At 38.1% G+C, this 23,874-nt stretch overlaps 1 protein-coding gene across 8 annotated transcripts in view; it reads left to right on the top strand.

The window, feature by feature from the left end:
• The window catches only part of LOC138106445 (ETS translocation variant 1), a 115,269-nt gene extending 97,186 nt beyond the window's left edge, over positions 1 to 18,083 (top strand). For all 8 annotated transcript variants that reach the window (XM_069007043.1, XM_069007042.1, XM_069007045.1 and 5 more), the window contains 5 exons: positions 3,419 to 3,487; positions 5,870 to 5,938; positions 8,973 to 9,142; positions 12,666 to 12,767; positions 15,264 to 18,083. In XM_069007043.1, coding sequence (XP_068863144.1) covers positions 3,419 to 3,487; positions 5,870 to 5,938; positions 8,973 to 9,142; positions 12,666 to 12,767; positions 15,264 to 15,485 — 632 coding nt within the window. In that variant the 3' untranslated portion in view covers positions 15,486 to 18,083. The remainder of the gene's footprint in view (positions 1 to 3,418; positions 3,488 to 5,869; positions 5,939 to 8,972; positions 9,143 to 12,665; positions 12,768 to 15,263) is intronic.
• Positions 18,084 to 23,874: the final 5,791 nt, after the last annotated feature.

The following is a 23,874-nucleotide window of genomic DNA, read 5'->3' as shown; positions in this document are numbered from 1 at the left end:
GGAGGGTGAGGCCAGGCAGGCAGTCCCCTTCTTCTCCCACCCTGTTTCAGATGGCACATGCCTTCTAAGCCTTCACCTCCATGTCTCTCCCTCTGCACATGCACATGTACAATCCAATACCTCTGTATCACACTGTGCTTTGTCACAAGCACATGGGCATGCCCTGGGCCTCCAGATCTTCAGCTGATGTTGATAAAGTGAACTGAAAAGTAATTCAAAGTTAGAGTGTAACATAACAACCTGTCCTTTAGTTAGGGAGGCTGTGTAAGGTTGAAACAGAAACGGCTGAAGAATAAATCCTGGTTCAGATTTCCAGTTCTTGCTTTGCTCTGCTTCATTCGGAAGAAGACAGTCAGTCACTTCATCCCGTAGAATACAGTCAGTCATTTCATCCTTTGCCTGCGGAAGCTCCATCTTCCCTGTGTCTGTTCCGGCTAGTGACACAGGCTGAAATTCTGTTTTTTCTGTGCAGGGTGAGATTGTGGGAAGGAAATCTCATCCTTATCTCTGAAAAACAATCAGAAAAGATGATTTAAGGATTCTTTACCTGCTCTGAGTTACACAGAGCTGAGACAACCTAACCCCTTAATTTCTGACATGATAATTAATATGAACTACCTTACCACTCAACTGTCTTACCCAATAATGAAACTTAGAACCTGTGCCTGCTAAATTCAATAGCAGGTTTTTCTTGTCCTGAGAAAGTCTGTTTGGGCTTTTTCTGCTTGGATGTATTTTGATGAAGGCATAGCAGATCTTATTTCCATTATTTTTCTCTGTGACGGCCCCAGATGAGAAGGCATTTTTGCAGTGTCTAGATTACATGTAATTTTTAAAACAGCACCTATTGGGAAAAGAATGGTTTCATGGTCTATGTTATAAGACCATATTCATTGTTTTAAGATGACTGCTATGTTTCTGTTAATAAGAAGAGCAATGAAGAATGACCCCTAAGTATTCTAAACTGATAATAAAAGATAAGCAATTTTTTTACATTTCCATATTTTTAGCTAGTTTGTTAGGCTTTTTTTTAAAGGGGTTCTGCTGTTCTTGAGCTGATTTAACCTTAAAATGTGAATTACTTCATTAATAGTCTGAAATAAGCTTGTGGTGTGTCTAAATCCACATTTTTCTTCAAAGACTAAAACTTGCAAAAAGGTGATAAATCAGTCGCCTTAAACACTTGGATCTTGCCCTGGAAGTATTTCATGCCTGCTTCTGTCGTACTTGTTGTCTTGAAACAATGGTTTAAGGAGAAGAAAACATATAATTGCTCTGTAATTTCTACACTAAAATGTTTTCTTTTGAAGTAGCTCCACTTAGCCTGTAAAAATACTTCTGGGTCTTAGTCAAGCATTTAGTACAATTTAAAACTGCAATACTAAATTTCATTGGTTGGACTTTTTATTAGATAAGGTAGAAATGAAAGCAGCAGGCAATTTAATTAGCAGTAATTTTTCTGGGCAAGTCATTACTTTGATGAACTTCAGAGCAATGTTTATGGCTCCTAATTAACCATGTTAGTCATTTGATTGAATAATCACTTTGGAAATGTTTCTACAATTTGATTAGAGTCTGACCCACTCTGATAGTCATAAATTAACTGATAGCACTTTAGGATAACAAGACTCTAGTTACTTTACGAGAAATAAACTCTTCCTTGCTGTATTTTTTTGGTCCTCTGTGGACTGTTTAAGCACAAGCTAACCAGAAAATAAAGTAATGTTGGTACAAACAATGCTTGCCTTAAAGAGACTCCAAATGTTAATTATAATTGACTTAGGAGCATGGGAGATGAAACCCCGTATTGGCTAAGAAGACAACTTTGTGGATGCATGCATAATTCTTTATTCATTATACTCTGCTCTATCACTTTGCAAGAGTGGAGTTCATGAGTCAAAAAGGGCTTTGCTGCCAATACTAGAGAATTTTTACCTAAAATAGAAAATAGCATCTGTTTCAGTTCTACAACTTCCTCTTTTTTTACGTAGATTTTTCCATTCTCCTTAGAATTCAATCTATGTGGTAACATGAATGATTCCTTGCAGGTGAAGCACTGCTTGTAGCCTTGACTTCTAGTCTGCAGAGCTATACTTGACTTGGGTGATCAGTGAGTCACTGATTCCTGTGGTTGCTCAGAATAGCTGCCAGAGACATTAGAGATTCTCTAGGCCTGAGGAGGCAGGCACCGAGAGTTTCATTGAGAGAGGAGGTAATGAAGAGTTTGGCACAGATGTGCAAGAGGGACCATGGACTGTTAGAGGAAACATTATTACTGCCCTGTGTTTCACTTGTTTGTGAAGTCAGTGTAAAACCTCATTTTCTTATCCTGCCAAATCTTTGATACTCATCACTAGTCAGTGAACAGTGAAATTTGGAATCACAGTCTGAAAGAGTCTGTAGGCAGTGTTGGAAAAATAATGTCTGCTCTTTCGACCTCTTTTTGCATCTCTTAAAGAGTTACAAGTTACGGGTAACAGATTGCATAGTTTAGGGTAGGAGTTCATCACAAGATCAAATAGACTTTGTTAAGCAAGACTTTTGATATCCAAGAAGCAGGTTAAACATGGTCTAGAAGGGCAAACATTTACGGTGCGTTTCTGTTTGCAAGTCCCCGTGCACAGGATGTGACTACTTGGGGACAGTGCAAGACATGGGGAAGAAAAAGAAAGACATTTAAAGAATACCTTTTTCATTAGTTCTATTTGGCTTTTCTCATTCTTCCTGCAGATTTGAGTAGAGGTGGAGAATATCAAATAAATATCAGTATTATTTTAGAATATGCACAGTATTTTTTTTTTGAAAGGTGTCATTTTTGTTTTAAATGCACGCAAGTGGAGAGTGATACAGATAGATCTAAATTCCTGGACAAAATGCTTAGCAATTGCAGAAAATTTCATTAACCCTTCACGTCCTTAACCAGAGTATAAAAAGCTTTATCCTGCTCTAAATTCACTTTGACATTCCTTGTGTAAATATAGAGTTTATAAGTCTCCAGTGTGACTGGCAGTCTTTTCAGTGCAATTGATAACATATTTTGGGTTGAATTAGTTACAAAGACAGATATACAAGCACGGGGTTTAAAATATTCATGGTCACTGGTGTGGATTTTTTTGTCTGTGGATGGTCTAAAGTGTAATTGCCATGGGAGTCCGCTTTTAGCAAAGTTTCTTACAAAAGGTTTGGAGTTCAAGTGCCTATCATAGATAGGATCTCTGATCCTCACATCATGATTTTCCCTTTGGCCATGCATTGTGTGTGCTGCTCTGAAATGCTGACTGTGTGTTGACAGGTTCCCTCTCGCTGTAACTTGCATCTGTTTTTGTTGCTCTTCTGCTTGCAGCCTGTCTCATTGATAACCTGCACACTTTTAATTCCAGACAGTCTTTTGACTTGCATTGTCATCTTCTCCTTTCAGAAGTGCCTAGCTGCCATTCCATTTACATGAGGCAAGAAGGCTTCCTGGCTCACCCAAACAGAACAGAAGTTAAGTTTTCTATTATGTATCACTTTTGTATGAGAGAAATGTAAAAAATTAAAAAGCCTGGGGGGATTTGGGATTAATTGGTTTAATTCTGCTACTGGGAAGACTTGCATCATCCTTTCTCCCTTTTCAGTGTTGACTTTCTGATGCACTGAATTTTTTGTAGTTTCTTTTAGTGCCATGGGTTGATCAGGATAGAAGCAATTATATTATGAACTTAACTCATTCTGCTTTTCAAGGCCTCTAGCAGTTGAAAGGAAGAGCACTTAAAAACTTGTCTCTTTCACCCATTTTGCTCAAGTGACATTTTCCAGGCTGTTAGCATGACAGGCTCAGTTAGCTGTGTTAAGTAATCCATTTTAAACTTTAAATTCAGTGAAGGTTTTGGGTTTTTCCTTTTGTTATTATTTCTGCAATGTTTTGATGTGTCTTATGCCCAAATCGAGATATGTACCAAAATTCCCAATGACTTCAGTGGGACAGAGCTTACATAATTGTCAAAGTTAATTATTCTGAGTGAAAGTACTTTATGTGTCTTAAAAATAAGAAGTCAAACAGAACTAAGATGACTGAAAGGGAGGTTATACCCTCCACTGTCCTGTTTTAGTTTATCTGTCTTACCAATATATTATTTTCTGCTTGTTTGTTTAGGGTTTGTTTTTCTTCCAATGTGCAAATTTCACAAACATGAGAATCTGGTTTTGAAATGGATGAGAATCCAGATAGATGTGTGAATCAAAGTCTTCCAGAAAGACTTCATTTGCTATTGTAAAGACAGAATCGGAAAGATAACACATCTGGCTAAAATCCCATCTGCTTCTGGGTTGAAATAAAGACAGAAAAAAAAATGGTAGTGTTTAACAAGGAAGGTGAAACAGGAGATGGAAATTTCTAAATCTTGTTATATGAAATTATATGAAGTATAAAAGTTTGATAAGGGAGGTGAGAGATATCAGGAAAAAATCCACAAACTGCAGGGCCAATGGAAAAAGATTTTGAGTTTTAATCACAGCATAGATAGGGGAAAATCCATTTTAGCCATGTTATGTTCTCGTAAGGAGTTGGAGGTGGCAAAATTGTTATGAATGACGTTAAAAAAGCGGTGATGTTTGCTAAATATTTGTTTTCTCTATTTGGAAATCAATCAACATAATTTTACAGAATAAAGGTCATGTCAAATCTGATTGTATTCTTTGCTGAAAATAAAAGTTTGATTGATAAAGATGCTTGTATCTTATACTTAGACTTCTTATGGCATTCAATTTTCCTCTGCATTACATTCTGATTAAGAAGTTAGCACAAAGCAGTATCAATAAAGTACACATTAAATACATTAAGACCTGGCCAACTGACAGATCTAAAAGAGGTTGTCACTGGGCAATCATCTCTGAATGGATTTTTTCTATTATAGTTCTGTAGGAATTGATATCAGGAGTGTTGCTATTCAATATTTTCAGTAAAGATATGGAACAAAGTTAATGGATAACTTTATGGCACAAAGATAGAGCCGTAAATAACAGGCAGGACAGGGCAGTCACACAAAGCAGTTTGAATTGTTTGGTAATCTGGGCACATTAAACAAAATGGTTTTTTTAATACATGAATGTAGACCAGGAGTGTGGAACCGTGAAACAATATATTGGGAAAAAGGATTTTGAGATGGGCTTCCTCCTCCTCAGCTTCACAGTGGGAAACCAGCCCAACTGAACAGTGTAAACTGAAGGCAAAAGCCTTCTGTAATACTTTGGCAGTCGAAAGGAGGGTCAGAGGGCGGCAGGAGAGGAGGAGATGTTTTGTCTCGCTCAGGAGCACTGGTGAGACTGATACTGATATGCAATACAGTTCTGGTTAAGCAAAACATTAGCATAATAGGAAATAGTAGGAGTGTGTACAGAAAGGTGTGCTAGAAAGACTGCTGGGTTGTTGAGAGTGTCTTTTAATGACAAAATATAATTTTACAAAATTATCTTAATTGGAAAGAACATCAAGAGCAGTGTGTGAAGGTGACTTCTGTGGGTGTGAGGAGGAAATACTGCGTAGTAGTTCTTTAGTCTTGCAGGGAAAAGACCTGCAGGAACTAATGGTTAAAAGTCAAAGCCATGCTAGTTCAAACAGGAAATGAGACAAACATTTTGTAATAAATCATAGAGAAAAATGGGTGCTTTTTCATTTTAGCAGGTGGAGATTAACAGTCTTTTGGGAATGCATACGTTAATTAAACACCCTTGTACTTAGGCCAAAATGTTGGGATTGGGCGGTGTGTAAAGGATGTGGGATATTAATCTGATTCCTGTATAACTTAGTGTTCCCTCTGGCATTAAGGCTGTGATCTCTTTTTTCTCCATGCATCTTTTATATAAACACCTCTCTCTTTTTAACTTACAGGCTGCATGTTTGAAAAGGGACCTAGGCAGTTTTATGATGACACTTGCGTTGTTCCAGAGAAGTTTGACGGTATGTATGACACATCTCTCTTTTTCCTGTGTAGGGAGATGAAAAAGAAAGAGATGAGGGACTTTTCTCTGTTGCTGATCAAAAGAGCCCAGTAACGTTCCAATTTAGGATTCCTTAACACACCATTTGTGGTGTGCCCAACCAAAGCTGACCTTTGTCTCTTGAAACCAAAGTCTCCTCTTCAATAGGATGTCATTCGACTTTTGCCAGCGAAAGATGCCTGCATCCAGAGTTGTGGCACAGGAGCTCAGTTCCTGTACTGTTGAGAAGTAATAGGAGGATTTCCATTGCACTGATGATCACATACCGCTTGTTGTTTGAGATTTAATGAAAGCTGTTCTTATAATTAGCAAAACAGTGGATAAAGCAGTAGCTTTGGTTTTACTGAGGATTAAGCCTCTTGTCTTGCTGTCTGTGAAGTGATGAATAGTGGGGAGTGAGTGTATAGGGCATTTTTGTGTTTGTGCCAATGTATTTGCACTAGGTTGAATGTACTAGTGGTTTATTTTTCAGTGGGATTGATAACAAATCAATGCTCTGTTCACAACACTACCAATTATAGCAGATTTTTTTAAGAGGAATTCTGAGGTCAATTAAAATGAATGGTCCAAATTATCCTCAGTTACTCTGACGTAAAATCAGTTTCCTGGTGTAACTCAGTTGATTTCAGATTTATTTCATTATAAGCAAAGTAGACGGACACTGTATTTCTTGCCAGTGACTCTGTTAGTCTGCAACTTTGGGAAGTAATTTGGAGACCAATTACTTAGATTTGCTAGAATGGCATTATGTTAGTGTACGCATGCTAGTGTAGTGTTGTAACTTTTGTGTTAGTATGTATATGTCCAGCTTTATTTATATTAGCAGGAAAGATTAGGTACTTCCTGATAAACTTGTGAACACATCTCTGACCACAGCTAAAAGTAGAGCTGGAGAATTGGTGTTTTTCTTCTGCTTTATTTTGCTTGTTTTCCCCTGAGAATCACTTACGGATTACAAAACTATTGCATGTTTAGCAGCATTTGCTGTATTTGCTGAAGATCTGGAGACTGAAATGAAAGTAACCCAAAGAATTGTACATTCTTCAAACAGAGTATCACATGTATTTTTGTGTTGGTAAGAAATAGATAAAGAATTTTAAACAATATTAGACCTAACTGAAGGTTGCTCTATCCAGTGTTGCGCTGTCACTGCATTGACACATTCATGGAAAGGGTGATTTATTGAAAGTCTACTTTATACACTGGCTTTGTAATGTGAGCTTGTTTGGATTTTTTTTCATTTTTTTTAAAGCACATTGTGTCAGGTATTTTTTTGTTCCCCACAAATGATTGTGGATCTGTTCTGAGTACCAGTGTCAAATTCATATGTACATTTATGGGAATAGGATCAGACCCTGTACTACAAGAAGTTAAAACTCGTGAACAGTAGCATTTGTCTATGTCTTCCTTGAAAAACCTTTTGGCTAGTTTGGGTTTATACAGGAAAGGGAATGAAAATGAAAAAGGAATACAAATACAGTAAAAGAAATGTTGGGAAGTATTTGTGTACCTGCAAGGCAAGCAGTCTGCTATTGGTTTCTGTGACTGTTCATCGAGAGAACACCTTGTACTCTAAAAGATTGATGTCATGATGCAAATAGGGGTGTTTATACTTGTAGCATGATGTTTTGAGGGGAAAAAAATAGCAGATGTGTCATCATATTCTGGCCAGTAAAGCAAAAGTTGGATAAGCCCAGGACTAGTCTTGATGTTTCAGAAGTAGATTCTCAGCTGCTTCTTTTGAAATCAAAGATCAGCACAAGGAAAGAATTTGATCCTGTGTAATTCCGCACTTGCTATTTGCACATTGCTTAGCTATCATTACAAGAAAAAAACCTGTCCTTGAAAAAGAAGGCCTTTCAGGACTGGAACTTGAACCTCACATAAACCAAAAAAGCCTCGTGTTGATTTATTTGTTTTCCACAGCTATTGAGTCAATTTTCTTTCCTGATTACAAAAGGAAGTGCTCCATTTTTAATATTATTATTCTGCCTTTCCTTACACAGAGCCATTATGTAATGGCTGTTAGAGCATCCTAATACTGTAGTTGAACGTAAACTCCTGACTTTCCTTATTAAACAGGTCACACTGTTTATTGGAGGCTTTTGCTGTTCTGATAGTTGAAATGAGGAATTTTACCAGTATATCAGGGGTTGCAGTCCTTGTGTGGAGAAAAAAAATACTGTTTCAGCATCAGACCTTTCAGCTGTTGTTGTTTGCATGAGTTGTTCAGTATGAATATGTTTTAAAAACAACAAAGACAGTATAGATGTAGCAGGATGGTTTTCTCATTGGCAATTTGCGGAACAGATATAAGGACATTTTTAATATTTTTTAAAAGGTTTCTCTAGACTTAAAATTTTAGAAAAATTAACTTATTGCTTTTCAGAAGGAACACTAATTTAATATGTAGATGTGAGTAAAAGTAATTTTTTCTCATATGCAAGTCCAATATGCCACAGAGGAAGTTGCATGTCTGCAGGATTTACATGCCTATACATAAAGCACATACTGTTTAAGTCCAAGTCAAATACTTTGTCAAATTTTCCTTAGAAGCATTTGCATGCAAGAGAAGTTTCACTCAATAAGGTTTTGGAGCTTTATGAAGCTTACATTACTTTACCAAAACTGGGCCTGTGCAAAGTATAGTACAGAAACACAGTTCTTCAGATATCAGAGTTGTTTCAAAAATAGTTTATATTCTTTCAGAGAGAGGGTATTACAAAATGGTTTGCAAGAGATTTGCATTTATCAGAACTACACAGGGAGAGGCTTAGTGAGACTTCCATAAATCATGAATGAATTTAAGTGCTTTTTAGTATATTAATATGTTATTGTAAGTCCCCAGCAAACAGGGGAATGTTGCATTTGAGGGTGATTGATCCTTCCCTCTATTTTGTTAACCCTAATGATTGCTTTACCAGTTTATCTGACAAACTGAGGGAGGGTGTTTCAGGGCATTGCTCCTGTAACGTTGTTGCTGTTGTGTGCAGGTGATGTCAAACAGGAGCCAGGCATGTACCGCGAGGGACCCACGTATCAACGGCGAGGCTCGCTTCAGCTCTGGCAGTTCTTGGTAGCTCTTCTTGATGACCCCTCAAACTCTCACTTCATAGCATGGACTGGCCGAGGCATGGAGTTCAAGCTGATTGAGCCAGAGGAGGTGAGTTAGACAGACAGCGTGCGCTCAACATCCACTGCCCTGTCCTGCAAATTTAACTGTCCTCCTTTGGACTTGGGCCTTATTGTCCGTCAGTATTTTGCTTCAGTGGTGCTTTAGAAGGGTGACAGAAAGGACTGGCAAGGGAAGTGCTTCAGGTGGGACAGAGGTGTGGTTAAGCATAGATTTGACTCCTAGTCCCATAAAATAATAAAAATGTTGCAAGTACTAGAGTTATTAAATACTTTGCTTTATTTGTGGGGTTCACATTTTTCAGAATCATTTTATGGACAGAACTGTATTCCAAAAGCTGTTGAAAAATTGTCCCTTACTAGTCTTTCAACACCAAATATTAGGTTCATTAGATTGAATCATTAGGTTGTTTAATACAGCCTTAGATCCTAGGCTTACAAACACTCATGCACATGCATGGCTCTTCTGAACCATGAAGGACTCATGGGATAGATAAAATTGCTTATATTCATGAACATTTGCTGAAGCATGGCTTAGTTCACTTGTGCGATAAACAGGAATAAATTGAATGTTTTATTACGTAAACTGTTTTGGACTAGGTAACGTTACGTAACCTAGTCTGTATTCTAAACTATCATGGAAACTGTTGGAAGATCAGGTGTATATGAATTTTGTTGTGGAGGATCTAATTAGGGTTGTCAAAAGGCAGTGTAATTCTGCTTTACTTTTTTGCCCCTTGAATAGGGTTTGCTGATAGAGGAGACCACAGCAAATTTTCTGACAGGATCCCCTCTGAGTTAGAGCTGAGTGGGAAGGCTTGGGGGTGTATGGCTGCTTCTGCATTCCACCAGCTATTTCTGCTGTTTGCCATCCATCTGCTGGCATTAACAGCCTGAAAGCTTTCTTGCATTTTATTTACATTGTCTGCTTACAGCTCTGTGGAGATGGTGGAGTAGCTGGGGATGGTGTCAGGACTGATGTCCCTTTTCTTCCCAGTGTGGTCTGGCTGAGGAGCAGGTTGCTGCAAGGGCCCCCGTGCTGGCTCTCATTTGCCTGAGCATCCCCTGCTCTAGTGATAGTCAGTCTGCCATGGCAGATCCTGGCTTTGTGTATCTGAGGATTTGAACTCAGAATAATCTCAGTCAATACGATACCAAAACTTTGCTGGCAAGTCTGCAGCCTTAGCAGGCTACATGGATTCCTTAGTTGTGTAACCTGTCCCGGAACAGAGTGAAATCTTTGGAAAGTCCTTTGTTTGGTTTTGTTCAATGATGTACCTAGTTTTCCCCCTACCTCAGTCTCCTATTTTTTACTCTTTTAGTTTTGTCTTGTCTTTAAGGTATGTCCAATTTTTTTCAAGATTGAAGAGTTTTATTGAGAAATGGTTTCCAGCAGATGGTGCAAAAACTTTATAGATTTTTTTAGCTAAGGAAAGAAAACTAAGAAACCCCTAAGGCTTCCTTATTGTGTAATTCCCTGAAGAACTGGATATTCTAAGTTAAACAGATCATCTGCATGTCTGGCTATGTAGAAGTTGCTTTGTGTTTTTGAGCAGCATTGCATCCAAGATTGGGAGGAGGCTTGAAGCTTGCCTCACTCTGTGTGTTCTTAGGAGTACAAAGGAGCCTAAGTTGTTTTCATATGAATGTCATGAATCTGACAGAAACAGTAGATTAAAATAAGAATAGCCTATGGGAAGTTGCACAATTCTGTTGGTTGCCAAGTGTAAATTGAAGGGAAATCAAAGTGCTTGTTGGTTCTGCTGTGGCAGGTTAGGATGTCGGTGACATGACCTTTCCATCCCATTCCTTACTGGAGGTTTATGCCCTTGTAGAAAGAGTGACAACAAAAATGAATATGTATCAGCTCCTGGAGTGCCATAGCTCATTCAGAAAGTAAGTAACTGTGAACTTTGGAGCCTGAGAATTGGGCATAGGTCCATTTATGCAGGCTTGTCACAGGGACAGCAACCTTCAGCAGGAAGGTAGGGCGGAAGGGTAGAAGCCTGAATCCCTTCCACAGGGCAGGACTAGATAAATGCTGTGCAGTTCAGGGAAGGGAACTGGACCTGATTGCTTGATTTGGAGTGTCAAAATACTACACAATGTAATATATTCTTCACCATTACTTGTTGTTTATCTTTGCTGTGTATTTATTTATTTTGCAAGCCTTATGTTGGGGACTTTTAGGACTCCAATTAATGCAGGAAAAAAAGCCTTGGAAGGAATAAAAAAAGAGTGATGTGGTCATGTGTTACAAAATTGACTAGGTGAATCAAAGTTAGACATCTAGGCCAAATCTGCAGCTGGAATAAATTTACATGATTGGAGGTGTGTTCCAGTACAGATAAAATGTAGCTGAAGTTAGCAGAGCTGCGATAATTTACATAAGCCTGAAAAGCTGCACCACTGAAAGGAAATAATGCTTTCAAAAGAAATTTTAGAAATTATTTTCCAGGTGGAGACCGAAATCATGGATTTTGCTCAGTGCTGCATGTTGTCATGGCTTGCATCAAAAAGCTCCAGACAGCTATGGGAAGTTTCACAGAGCAGTCTGAGGAGAAGCTGCTTGGCTACTCTTTCCTTTTTCCAGAGCTGTATGCATATGCACCTCTCAATCATTTTTATAAAATGTACTTTAAAGAGTTCATCAGCTTTGCCTTTTTTTCTCTCTGGTGATATTATAGTCATTTTTACAGACAGTAATTGAAATGTCACCAATAGCTGATTAAAATTTCAGACAAGGAATAAGGAGTTAAGCTCTTTAAACAAAGGGTCACTTTGTCCAAAACTATCTTTAGCAATAAAACAGGAAGCATGAAGTCAAGTTGAAAACATAAGTCAGAGAAGAAGGCATATTGTTCTCTATGGAATAGTTTCATGAGTTACTTGCAACTTTTTATTGTTATTTTTAAGGGTAATTATATGACTGCAACTATGAAATTTCTGTTCCATTCTTCATACCACCATATAGTTCTTCCAAGTGACTATTCTGCCTCCTCAGATAATTCATTTTTTTTGCTGAAGTAATGTTTAAGACTGGGAGTTGTCTTTTGACTTGTATCTCCTAATAATCTCAACATTGCTGTCATTCCAAGTACAGTCTGTATTAGTTCATGAACTAAGTGTGTATGCATGTGTATTTAAAATAACTTCGTTTTCTGACAGCAAGGAAAAGACAGGCATGGTACAATTATCCATAGTATCAAACTAAAGAAAGGTTTTGTGAACGTTTTCTGGTGTAACTTGCTAAATATTTTTTGTCTCTCATCTCCTTGTAGGGCTTTATTTTTTCATTGGTTTTCTTTATTAAAAAGCAAAGAAAAAGTCTAACTCTCCACCACACTGGCAAATAAGTATGTTTCAAGTTTAATGATTATGTACATCCAATTAAAATTCATAGTAGTACGTGGGATGTTCAGGTCATGGCAACCTTTTCCTATTTGTTGCTCCTGTAGGGTTTTCTCTCCTGCATCCCCAAATGAAGTATCTGATGATAAGATCTGCTTTTTAAATGCTTTTAACAAATCATTGCTAATCCATTTTTGTGGCAGGTGGCACGTCGCTGGGGGATTCAGAAAAACAGGCCAGCTATGAACTATGATAAACTTAGCCGATCGCTTCGCTATTATTATGAAAAGGGAATCATGCAAAAGGTGAGTAGCTAATTTTGTGCTACATTTCACCAGAGTCTTGCATGTTAATCTATAGGTCAGTTTACAAGGAGTACTTGTAATTGCATGGCTTAGGTCGTTTTTTCATCTGTTTAGGCAAACACGAAGCTTTTTGACCTACCAGGTTCAGCATATGCATTAAGATATTTTTTTTCTATGTAAAAAATGTCTGTGGTTTTAGGTCACACAATGCATTTCATGATTATAGGGAAAGAAGTAACATTCAAAAATATCCAAAAGAGCTTCCTGGCAGCTGGGAAAGACAAACAGTAGAGTACAGTATGATTAATGTTTTGCAGATCTAAGTCAGCTGCCCAATGCTTGAGTACTTTAATAAGTGCAAGATAGGGGATAATAGTTATACCTATTAACATACCAAATACTTTAATATTTTTACTAATAGTGTTGTAATAATACTGGCTTTGAGTGGAATTTAATATTTATAATAGACTGAATTAGGAGAAATACTTAACAATCATTTATATATTACAGGCTAGTCTTCGTGACAGTATTTAATCCATTCTCCTACTGTGGCTTGCTGATTTATATGTATATTTTTAAATCTTGCTGTGTAGTACTATGTAGATTGACTGAGAAATCAATAGGAGAGACCTGTCTCCTGTATCTACAAATCTGGCAGGTGTGATCAAAGATCATAATAAACACCTTGGACTGTAAAGCTTTTTCCATATCTTTTCACATTGGTCTTGTGACCAGTGATGATGAACTGAGTGCTCCCAGCTCAAGTTACTGGGCAACTTTTCCAGTAGGTTTTGTGAAGTCTTACAAGTTCTCTTGCTTAGGTTATGAGATTGTTGTAGTGCACTGCTTTTTCACTATGCAGGAGTCAACTTGGGCAACAATCTGGGCTAGTATTGGCTTACAGCTCTTCGGTAGCTCAGCGCCTCATTAAGTTTTGTGTGTCACGTCACTGCACGCCGAGTCTTTGTGAAGTGGATTGGAAACTGGGTCTGATCAGGGAGCAGCAGAAGCACTTGGTTTCACTGACTGGTGCTTCAGGTAGAGGAGTTCCTTGTTGCAGGTTACAGCTCAGCAGCACAGGCAACTGCACTGCCAGCACACTTCAAAGGCAACAGCGAGGCAAAAAAAAGTAGCAGAGGGAAGGAGGGAAGCAAGTTGAAAAGATGGGGATAGAAATACCAGAAGGCTGATAATGCTGCCCCAACGCACACACCCATTTAACATGGAAAGTTTACAAGTACTTCTGACAGCTAGCTTGCTACAGCCTAAACTACTACTTTATTATCTACAAGAATGTGTTTAACACACATTTTGAAAGCTAGCTTGTATACTTATTTTTCTGACATACCAATGTTTCGGTTTTGTCCTGGGATCTCTCTATCTGACCAGTTCATGTATGTTAAAATCTAATGGGGGTTGTAGATACAAAGCAGGTTTCTTTATGGCAAAGTTTGTATGCATATTTTCCCTCTTTTTTTTAAAATCAAGCAATGATAGCAGGTTAAGCAAAAGCTTGATTTCTGCATGCAACCTATAGTCTTATCAAACTTGCTGACATTATTTGATTTTAAAAAATCTGCTGCAGATGCAATCTCTAACAAATTCTATTTGTGGAATACATAAGCTGAAATTTTAAGGAGGTGCTTCAAACTATTTTGCACCCATAAGAAGAGAGTTATTAAGTTCGCAACACTTTTTCCATCTTCACTAACTCACTTCAATGCCATAGTAGCTGGAGTTGCAAGAAGCAGATAATATAAGCTTTATTTTAAATAATTTTAATAAATTGTGAGCATGCAATATAATGCATATTTTTAAGTGCAATTTTTTAAATAAGGTCCTGGAGAAGACACTATATTGACTTCTGTTTGTTTGTAATAAGACAGCAATTCTATGTTGTTTTTATCATTCTCTAGCTTTTAGGGAATTGAAGCATAGACATTTAATGCTATTTCTGATTAAGGGAAAACTTTAGGATCTTTGGACAAATTGCCCCTCCATAAGCAAATCCCAGCTTTGCGTGAGCAATTGCTAAGTACATATTAGCCTACGTATTTGCTTACGCTGTCCCTGTACAATCAGCGTGCACTATAACTAAAGTGCTTTTATACGTAAGTATGAATCAATCTGTGTAAAGTGAAATCCTGATCTCTATCGTGCAATGTGATTCTTTTTTCCACTTTGCACACAGAGTGTGTAATTTTATTTTGCCACTGTAGTGACAATTTGTTTACATTTTCCAATAAGAACTTCCATTTGTGGTTAAGTATAGGAAACGATCGCAAAAAATGTTTAGAGGTAGAATACTTAGTCCATCTTCTAACAGGATGTCATGTGTGGCAAGAGTACTCTGCACAGTCTGCTTTGGCAGGTCCCACTTGTCTTTGCTAGGTCATTGCCTTACCAGTTCTGCTGTCACATTATTAATTGTGTAACTCGGAGTTGCAAAAGACAAGGCCTTATGCTGCACCTTTTTTCCCCTTCTGTTGTCCTAAGGTGGCTGGAGAAAGATACGTCTACAAGTTTGTTTGTGACCCTGAAGCGCTTTTCTCCATGGCTTTTCCGGACAACCAGCGCCCCTTGCTGAAGACTGACATGGAGCGCCACATCAATGAGGAGGACACTGTGCCCCTGTCCCACTTTGATGAGAGCATGGTCTACATGCAGGACGGAGGCTGCTGCAACACCCACCCCTACAACGAAGGCTATGTCTATTAACAACAGTGACAGTGACGGGGATGTTTCCCCCTCCCTTAAGCTTCTCCTCTTTCCCAAGACCCAGAGGAAAGCTGAATCGACTTCAGTTTGTTTTTTAAATAGTACACTAAAAGGGGCTTTTCCTGTTGCATTACTCCTATGGTCTGCCATGGACAGCGCACTTTATTTGAAAGGGGAGGGTTGGAACCTAAACGTTATTCTGTGTAACAGGAGGAAAAGGGTGGGTTTGCTTTTTACTTAAGTTTGGGAAGGGAACATACAGGTTTTAAGTACAAAAAAAAGCTATATCATGTCTGTTTTGTTTCATATCAGCATAAGATATTGTACATTTTCTCTGGGTATCCGTAGTACAGTTAATTCTCATTGTGCAAAATAACCACTTGATGATGATATCAGCACAGCATGCCTAGGGCATTTGTTTCTTGCCATTCTTAATTGTCTTTCTGCAGTTATAAAAGAGAAGCAAAGCATATACCACAGCATTTAATTTAGGAGCTTCCAGTGGCAGATCTTGTACCTTGCCTCTGAGAACAACCGGATAGTTTTCCTAATTCTTTTTGTTTGTTTGTTTGTTTGTTTTTGGGTATGACCTTAAAAAAAAAAAATCCTATTTAATAACAGACTGGCCGTAAGTAGCGTGACCAAGCAGCAAAATCCCTGACTTCAGACTGAAAGCTGCATGCTGTATCTGGTGCCACATTGCTATACATATATGGCCCATGCTATGGCGTTGATTTTTCAAGATCCATTTGAGGGTAGTAATTACATGGGTTAGGCTTTCTGATGATCATGTCAGCATTAAATACAGGATCATGATCAGGAGGGAGAAAACATTTTGTATCCTTCCATTTCCTTTGGTACATAAATAAGTTATTTAATCAATAGGAATTAACTGTACTAAGTCACATATCTAATTATGCTGTTTAGACACAGCAAGCACTCCTTGAGAAAAATATCCAATACACTAAATAGGTACTTTAGTAATTTTTAGACACGGTATCCATTAATATGCATTTAAACCTTTTACTGCTGTGTTATGTTGATAACATATATAAATACTAGATAATGCTAATGCTTCTGCTGCTGTCTTTTTCTGTAATATTCTCTTTGATGCTGAATTTACTATGACCATTTATAAGCAATGCTGTAACTACAGGTAGCATTTCAGGACAAAATAGATGACTTGAACCATTTATTGCTTAGAAAATAGCTTACGCCATAGCTGTGCTATAAGCAGCTTTTATGCGCATCCACAATTGACTAGTAAGCTTCAGCTTGCTAAGGAAAGCTCTGCAGAACCTTTCGTAATTTTCGGTGGAACAGAGATGAACTGTCAAAGAATACCATGAAGTTGCTGTATGACGTTGTAGTGCTGGCACTGGTGTTACCAATCAACTTGTTTTGGACACTAAATGTAAATGTGATCGGATATGCTTGGAAGACAATTTAAATTTTGAGGGGTTTTTTTTGTTGTTTTGTTATTTTTTCAAATTGTTTTATTTTTTGAGAGGGGTTACCTTGAACACAAACCACACATGCCATTCTGTATGTAAAAAAAAAAAAAACACAAAGCCCTGACAAAACCCCAAAGGTTTAAAATATTTATGAGCACCTTTTTTGAAATACAATAATTCATGGTTTGAAGGTGTGGAAAGGGAGGTAAGATCTGGATTTCATTTTTTTGCCCAGTGAAATTTAAATAGTTGTTATATGAAGTACCTCATTTTCCTAGATTGCCAAGAAGTGGGAGAAAAATAAATACATAACCATAAAACAACAAGAATAATTTTCATCATAATGGATGGATTTCAAAGACAGTCCTAGGTGGTAGGTTAATCTTCCATGCTTTGTCAGTTAAGACACTCCTTAAGTTATGAATATTTTAATACACATTTAATCAAAAGTAAAGTAGTAGTGGTCACTAGAAACCACAGGTGCATAAAAAGCATTTGGGCAGGTATTTAATTTACCCAGATCCATGAGACAACATATTTTATGATATATGCCTTAATATGCCACCTAATTCTGTCATCTGTAGGTCTCAATGGCACTTAAATACTTGGTGATCAACCAAGAAAAAGAAGTCTAAAGTTGAAGAACTAGCAAAAAGGAAAGGGAAAATGTTGAGTAATATTGTTTAAAAAAATTGTGGTTTCCATTGAAATAAGGTTCAAATGAAACATGCTTTGATGAAAAGTCCTTGGATTGGTTTTGGTTCTTTAATGTCAGCTCAGAGCGCCTCTTGCCTGTGGCAGGATGTGGGTGTTTGGGAAAGGGGTTGGACAAAAAAAGGAAAAAAAAGATGAAAAAATTGCATTGAATGTGTAATATTTAAGAAGAAAAATATATATATATCTGTATACGGTAGTGACTCACTGAACAAAACAAGCAGTCAGACCAACATTACATGATCTCTCAGCAGAAGACAAAAAAGTCTTTCACTGAACTGATTAACCCTTTTTAAAATGTACCTAAGAGGTTTATTTAAAGTCTATTTTTATTCCACTTTTTTGTTTGTTTGGGGTTGGGAGGTTTTTTTGTTTTGTTTTGTTTGGGGTTTTCAGGTAGAATAATAAATCTGGCAGCTGATTCCTGCAAGATTGTTGTGTATTGGATTCCTAACCATTTGGATTGAAGAGGCCCCTGCAGAAAGGTTATTCTTTTGAAAGAGGAGAGGATGGTCTGTTCCCAGTTCCCAGTGCCTGGAATGGCTTGCTTCAAAGTGTAACAAAACAGAAAAAAAAAAAAGAAAAAAAAAGAAGAAGGGAAAAAAAAAGGAAAAAAAAAAGAAGGGAAAAAAAATAGGTGAGGAGTATGTACAATTCATGTGTGTGTATATATGAGTTATAGCTAGGAGTTAAGTTACCAAAGCACTGTATTTGACTGACAAAATGAAGGAGGATGGTCTATGTGGTTTTTGGGATTGATTCCTACTAAGAACATTTACACATTTTCAGAGGGCATTTTAATACCCTACTGGATTTGAATGTGGGATGTTTGGGGCTGTGGTGAGGGGCTGGGTTTTTCTTTGGTTGGTTTGGGGGTATTTTGGTTTTGTTTCCAAGCTGTGCCACAAGTGGAGAGAATACACAGCTTTCACCTGTTTTTAGTAGGAGCTGTAGGAGAATGAGCTTCTCTGTGTTTTGCTTGTCTGTCTCTGTGCTGGGCAGAGCACTGGGGCAGCCAGGGCAGAGCTGCTGTGAAGCAAAGTTGGGAGGCATCGCTGGAAGACCCAGCACTGTGGAACAGCTGAAGGGGCTCAGGTTTCCTGTGCCATCACAGTTCACTCACACTAAGAGCTGAATGCAGGTGAAATTAGTGAAGGGCTTGGCTGATCCCCTCAGAATCCATTTGAGAGAGTTAACATTACAAGTTTAGGACAATGGACAGATTTTGCTTTAGGGATATGACTTCCAAGAAGCCTGGCCTTTTCCTTCCGAGATTATTCCAGTCTAACTTTCTCACACACCAGCAATAGGACAAACCTTAACATTACATTAACTGAAAGAGTAAATTTCATCTGCTTCTCAGACCAAATCTGCTTGCTTTACTTACAATGGTCTGCTGAGGTTACCAGGGGAAACTGGGATATAGAAATGATTGTTTTTCTCCAGAAATTCCCTGCAAAGAGCCCTTTGCTCAGAATCTTTTCATTTTCGGGATTCTCTGCTACCTGGGACTGTTCCCCAGGGATTAATGGTTAGAGTTTTATTGCCCTTGACATCTGACTGGTTTGGGCTGCAAGTCTATCTTCACAGGACCATATAATCTATTAAATATTTTTGCCTTCTTTGTGGTTTTTTTGTTTGGTTGGTTTTTAATAGCAGGAAATAGATCAATATGTACAAAAGGTATTATGAGGAAATCTTTGAGTTGTTAATGGCTGTACTTTCTCCTCTGAAGAGCATTAGCTTCAGTTCATGTATTACAGGTAATAGCACCCATAAACAGCCCTATTCAGTGCTCACATTAATAGTAATGAGGACTTTTCTAAATAGTCTCCTTCAAAGATGTTTTGGGAGTCTTAATTAATATGGTATCTTATACTCTAAGAATCGTCACTTTGGAATATTCCACTAACATAAGAGCCTAGGATCTAGCAATAGGAGGCTAGGAAATTACTTTCTCAGTTATTTTTGTTTATCTGAGGGTTTTTCTGTTGTGTGTTTGGTTTTTTTGGTTTTGTTTTTTTTTTTTTGTTTTGGTTTTTGGTAGGGTTTTTTTTGTTGGTTGGTTGGTTGGGGTTTTTTGGTGTTTTTTGTTTTGTTTTGTTTTTGGGGTTTTTTTGGTTGGTTTTGATGGTTTTGTTGGTTTTGTTTGGTTTTAAATCAGAGGCTACTCTGCTTGGACAGAACATAGCAGCTGAGAGCAGGTGCCTGTGCCTCAGAAATTCCAGTTCAAAGTCCACTGCATTTTGCTAAGATACCAGGCTGAGAACTAGAGCATCTGCAATACAGTACTGAGCCCTGCCCTCCCGGTGCTCTTACAGAAGAGGGAACTACAGTGCATTGTCTTTTGTTACTTCTGCTTTGAGAGCAGTAATCTCTGGCAGAGCAGCAGAATGGAAAGCTAGGGGCAGTCGCATTTTAAAACTGCAGGATTACCCAGATCTGTCTGTCTGTCCCTGAGACTCAGAAGTGCATCAGCAAAGTGCTGTCCCTTACCTCCCAGCTTTCGTGATTGTGTCGGTAGGTAAAGTTAACTTCATCTTTTACTTCAGGAGGTTGAAATATTGGTTTCCTCCTTGAACACCAGTTTAATTTCTGTGGAAAGGAAATATCTGTGCCATCTTCTCATGTAATAGTCTGAAAATGTCTATGAAGTGTCTTGTTGACATTTCCCCAAAGAACTTTTTTTGTGTGAAAATGCCGCAACACACATCACCAAAAGAAAGGGTAAATAAACTCCAATAAGATATCCATACATCAGGTTCTCCAAAACTATAGCAGTATTTACTCTAGCAATGTATCATGTCTTTAATACTGCTGTATTGTCCTCATTACATAGTTTCATTGGACTGACCTCAAAAATACTCGGTGTACCTTGAAATTTTGTTCATTTTAAATGAGCTCTTAAATGAGTTATAGGAAGGTACCCCTGAGGCAGCGTTACAATCAAGCATTTGGATCTGGTAAGCCGTAATTCCGTGTCTTTGTCTTTGCTCTTACAGAGCTCTGTGGGCACATATGCCCATATAAATGCTTTTTAGTTGTGTGGTAGAGAGGTAATTACAGCCACTGGCTGGATTTGGGGGTTGAGGTGGTTCTGTAGTTTTTGAGTATCTATGATTGGCTTTGTTTCAGAAGGAAAGTCTATATGTATCACTTTCCACAGTTACTTTCCAAGTAACCAGGTAGAGAATTGGTGTCCAAAATAGCATTTTTGCTATGCAATTTACGGTAGAAGCTATGGTATTTCCTTGCTGCTGCCCTAGAAAGGAAAGAGTTGAGGAGATTTCACCATTTTCTTTTCCCTTCCCTTTAGTGATAAGACCCAGCTGATCTATCTGAAGATAGCTTAAGCCAATTCTTCACTCACCCGTGATATTTTAGTGAACAGTCTGCTCATCAGTACAGTGGCACTTTGTAGAAGCTTGGGTACAGAGTGTTGAGTATTTTAGATGTACTGCAAAGGGCTTTCTATGGTGGCTTTCAGTGAAAACCTTGCATGGGCAGTGGCATATGGCTACACCACCTAAATAGAGGCAGAAAGAGATTTTTTGCAGAGGCACCAGCTCCTGAGAGTTTGAGACATTTGCTGAAATCTGCAGTTTAGGCTGCTTCCTGGCCAGCCAGAGTGAGTCTGCCCTGGAAGATCTGGCAGGGAGCTCTGTGTGCATGTAGAAGACCAGAGAGAGCACAATCCCAGTATGCTTGAGTGAGGAAGCACAGAGATGGGAAAAAGTCTGTCAGGGGCAATCTGGCTCTACCAAGTAGCTATTCCAGAGCTGATTAGTACAGGAAGAAGGAGGTTATATGACCGATACAGTAAATCAGAGAGATAATTATTTGAAAGACATGCTGCAGGAGAATCATAAGAAATGATGGAAAGTAATAAACTCTGTAAACAGCAGTGATTTTTTAAGACCCTGGTGCTTGTGGGAGTGCTTCAGGAAAAGGAAGAGAGAAAGTAAAACACAGAAAAGGATGATAATATTAGATGAGAACAACAGGAGTCAAACCATGAACTGCTTTAGGGAACTTGGAAGATTGCAGTGTTTTAGATAAATGGAAGGGACAAAGATAAGTGCAGAGTCAGTACACTGAGATAAGAGCAAGAGAGAAAAGGTAATTGGAGGCAGTGCACTTTATGGTCAGTGGGCCAAATGTGTTAGAGCTGCACTGGGGGTGTTTGGCCCTGGTAGTATATCCCCAAAGACAGGAATATCAGTTCTGACTTTGGAATGGTGGTTGATTATTTAGTAAAATCATGCGCACAGTGTTTGGTAGGTGTTGAAAGAGCAAACCAGATATTGGAATATGCAGAGTGTTTGGGGCTGTAAATGTAGTGTCTTTATCATCCCACTATACTTAAAAAATTCAAGCAAAAACCACAAACGAAAAAAGAATACCTTTCAGGATAGTGGGGCAGGTTGTGGGTTGGTATAACTCAGCTTGGTTTCCTTGAAATCAGCTATGTAGCTTTATGTTAACAGAGACTATAGCCTGTATTTGGTAATGTGTATGCCTGCCTAGCATAGTATATACACAGGAGTTTTTTTCTTATTGCATTATTCAGAAAGATATACAAATGATCAAGACCTGGGGCATAGCATGAGACCAATAATAAAACATGAAATTAAGCAAAAGTACATGTCTTCTGAATTCTACTGATGTAGACAAGTCATTCCCCTTTTCTATAAAGCTCTCTGATGGAGCTCTATACATACCTCTAATCCTTGCAGTTAATTTTTTTGACCAATGCTGGCAGACTCTGTGTGCTGGAGTCTCTGCTCCAGGTGGCTCAGCACTAGTCTCTACAAACGTATCTGGGATCTCTAGGGTCAGGCTGCCTGCCAAGATTGTCACAAAGACTGTGAACATTTACAAGTCTTAAGGAGTACACTAAGCTTCCAGCCATTCTCTGTAACAGCAAAAATCGGGTACATTGTAGATATAGCCAGAAAGGCCAGACCTGCAAAGGAATGCACCTCTGGCTATGGGTGACTTGGATATACCTGGACATGAGTATTTGAAATGAAGGCACAAAGTTCTATTGGCACAAGGTAGTTCTGTGTACACCATTTTGTTTGAGTCCTCTAATTGAACTGAAAAGGGGGTAACACAATCCACTTAAGTAGTTTGGATTTTTTTACACTAAATTGCAAAGGCCTGTGAATGTTTACAAAGCTGCTAACATTGGGGTTGGAGTTATTTTTAAAGGCAGAAGAGAAATATTGCTGCATTTATGTTTAGCTGGGAAGTATATGTCTTTTAACAGAGAAGAAATGAAAAAAAATCAAGAATAAAATTTGACCAATTAGTGAGTAATACCCATTTTCTATCCCTAACACTAACACCTAACATTTCACCATATTTGCTCTCTCCGTAATATTTTTTCATAAAGGAAGTTAAGGCTATATAGTAACATAAAGGGTTGAAGTAGAGCTAGGAAGTTATAACCCTGAAAAGTAAGGAGAGACAGAAAAACATGCTGATAAAAGTCTTTCCATTCTCATATTGCCTCTAAATTTATCAATTCCATATTCCATAATGCTCTAAGTTCCAGCATCAACAGATAACATTAAGCAGTACATATCATAATTTCATCAGACTTGGACTGTTCCTTAAAACCTTAGGTGACTTCATGCATTTATATCAATTTCATCAACAGAGCAGTGCCTCTGACTCTCTGAAAGCAGGTGTGGATCCAAGACCAGATTTCTCATGACAAGAAGGTTTGGATTTTGATGGAGTGCTTATGACACACACAGAAAGAGACCCAAATCTCTCATGTAAAATAACAGGAGAAACTCTGGAAATATTGTGTATGTTATGTCTTCAGTTAGTAATATTTTTGGAAGACTAAAGGCGGTTTTATTTGGCTGATTTGTGTTACTTGGGGGGGACCATGTGCATAAACTATAACGGGAAGTCAGTATTTCTGAAAATTTATATAAGAGGATTTAGCCAGAAAAGTGTGACCTGCTGACTCATTGTTCCAAAATGGTATCAGTCTAAAATATCATTGCATGTGTGAGCTGAATTCTCATACAAGCCCTAAATGGGACAGACAGTAGCTCCATACATTAGGACAGGCTGTTATAGTTGTATGAGTAGAGAAGAGCACGGAAAGAATCCTGAAACCATTAATCATAAGGAAAGAAGATTAAAACTTCCAGTGTTGGTGCAAATTGGCAAAAGCAAGCAGTAAATTGCAATTCATGAGA

The sequence above is a fragment of the Aphelocoma coerulescens genome, chromosome 2 (assembly GCF_041296385.1).
Source record: "Aphelocoma coerulescens isolate FSJ_1873_10779 chromosome 2, UR_Acoe_1.0, whole genome shotgun sequence".
Taxonomy (NCBI): Eukaryota; Metazoa; Chordata; class Aves; order Passeriformes; family Corvidae; genus Aphelocoma; species Aphelocoma coerulescens.
The sequence above is the reverse complement of the archived record's forward strand: the minus strand, read 5'-3'. Positions and strand labels throughout refer to the sequence as shown.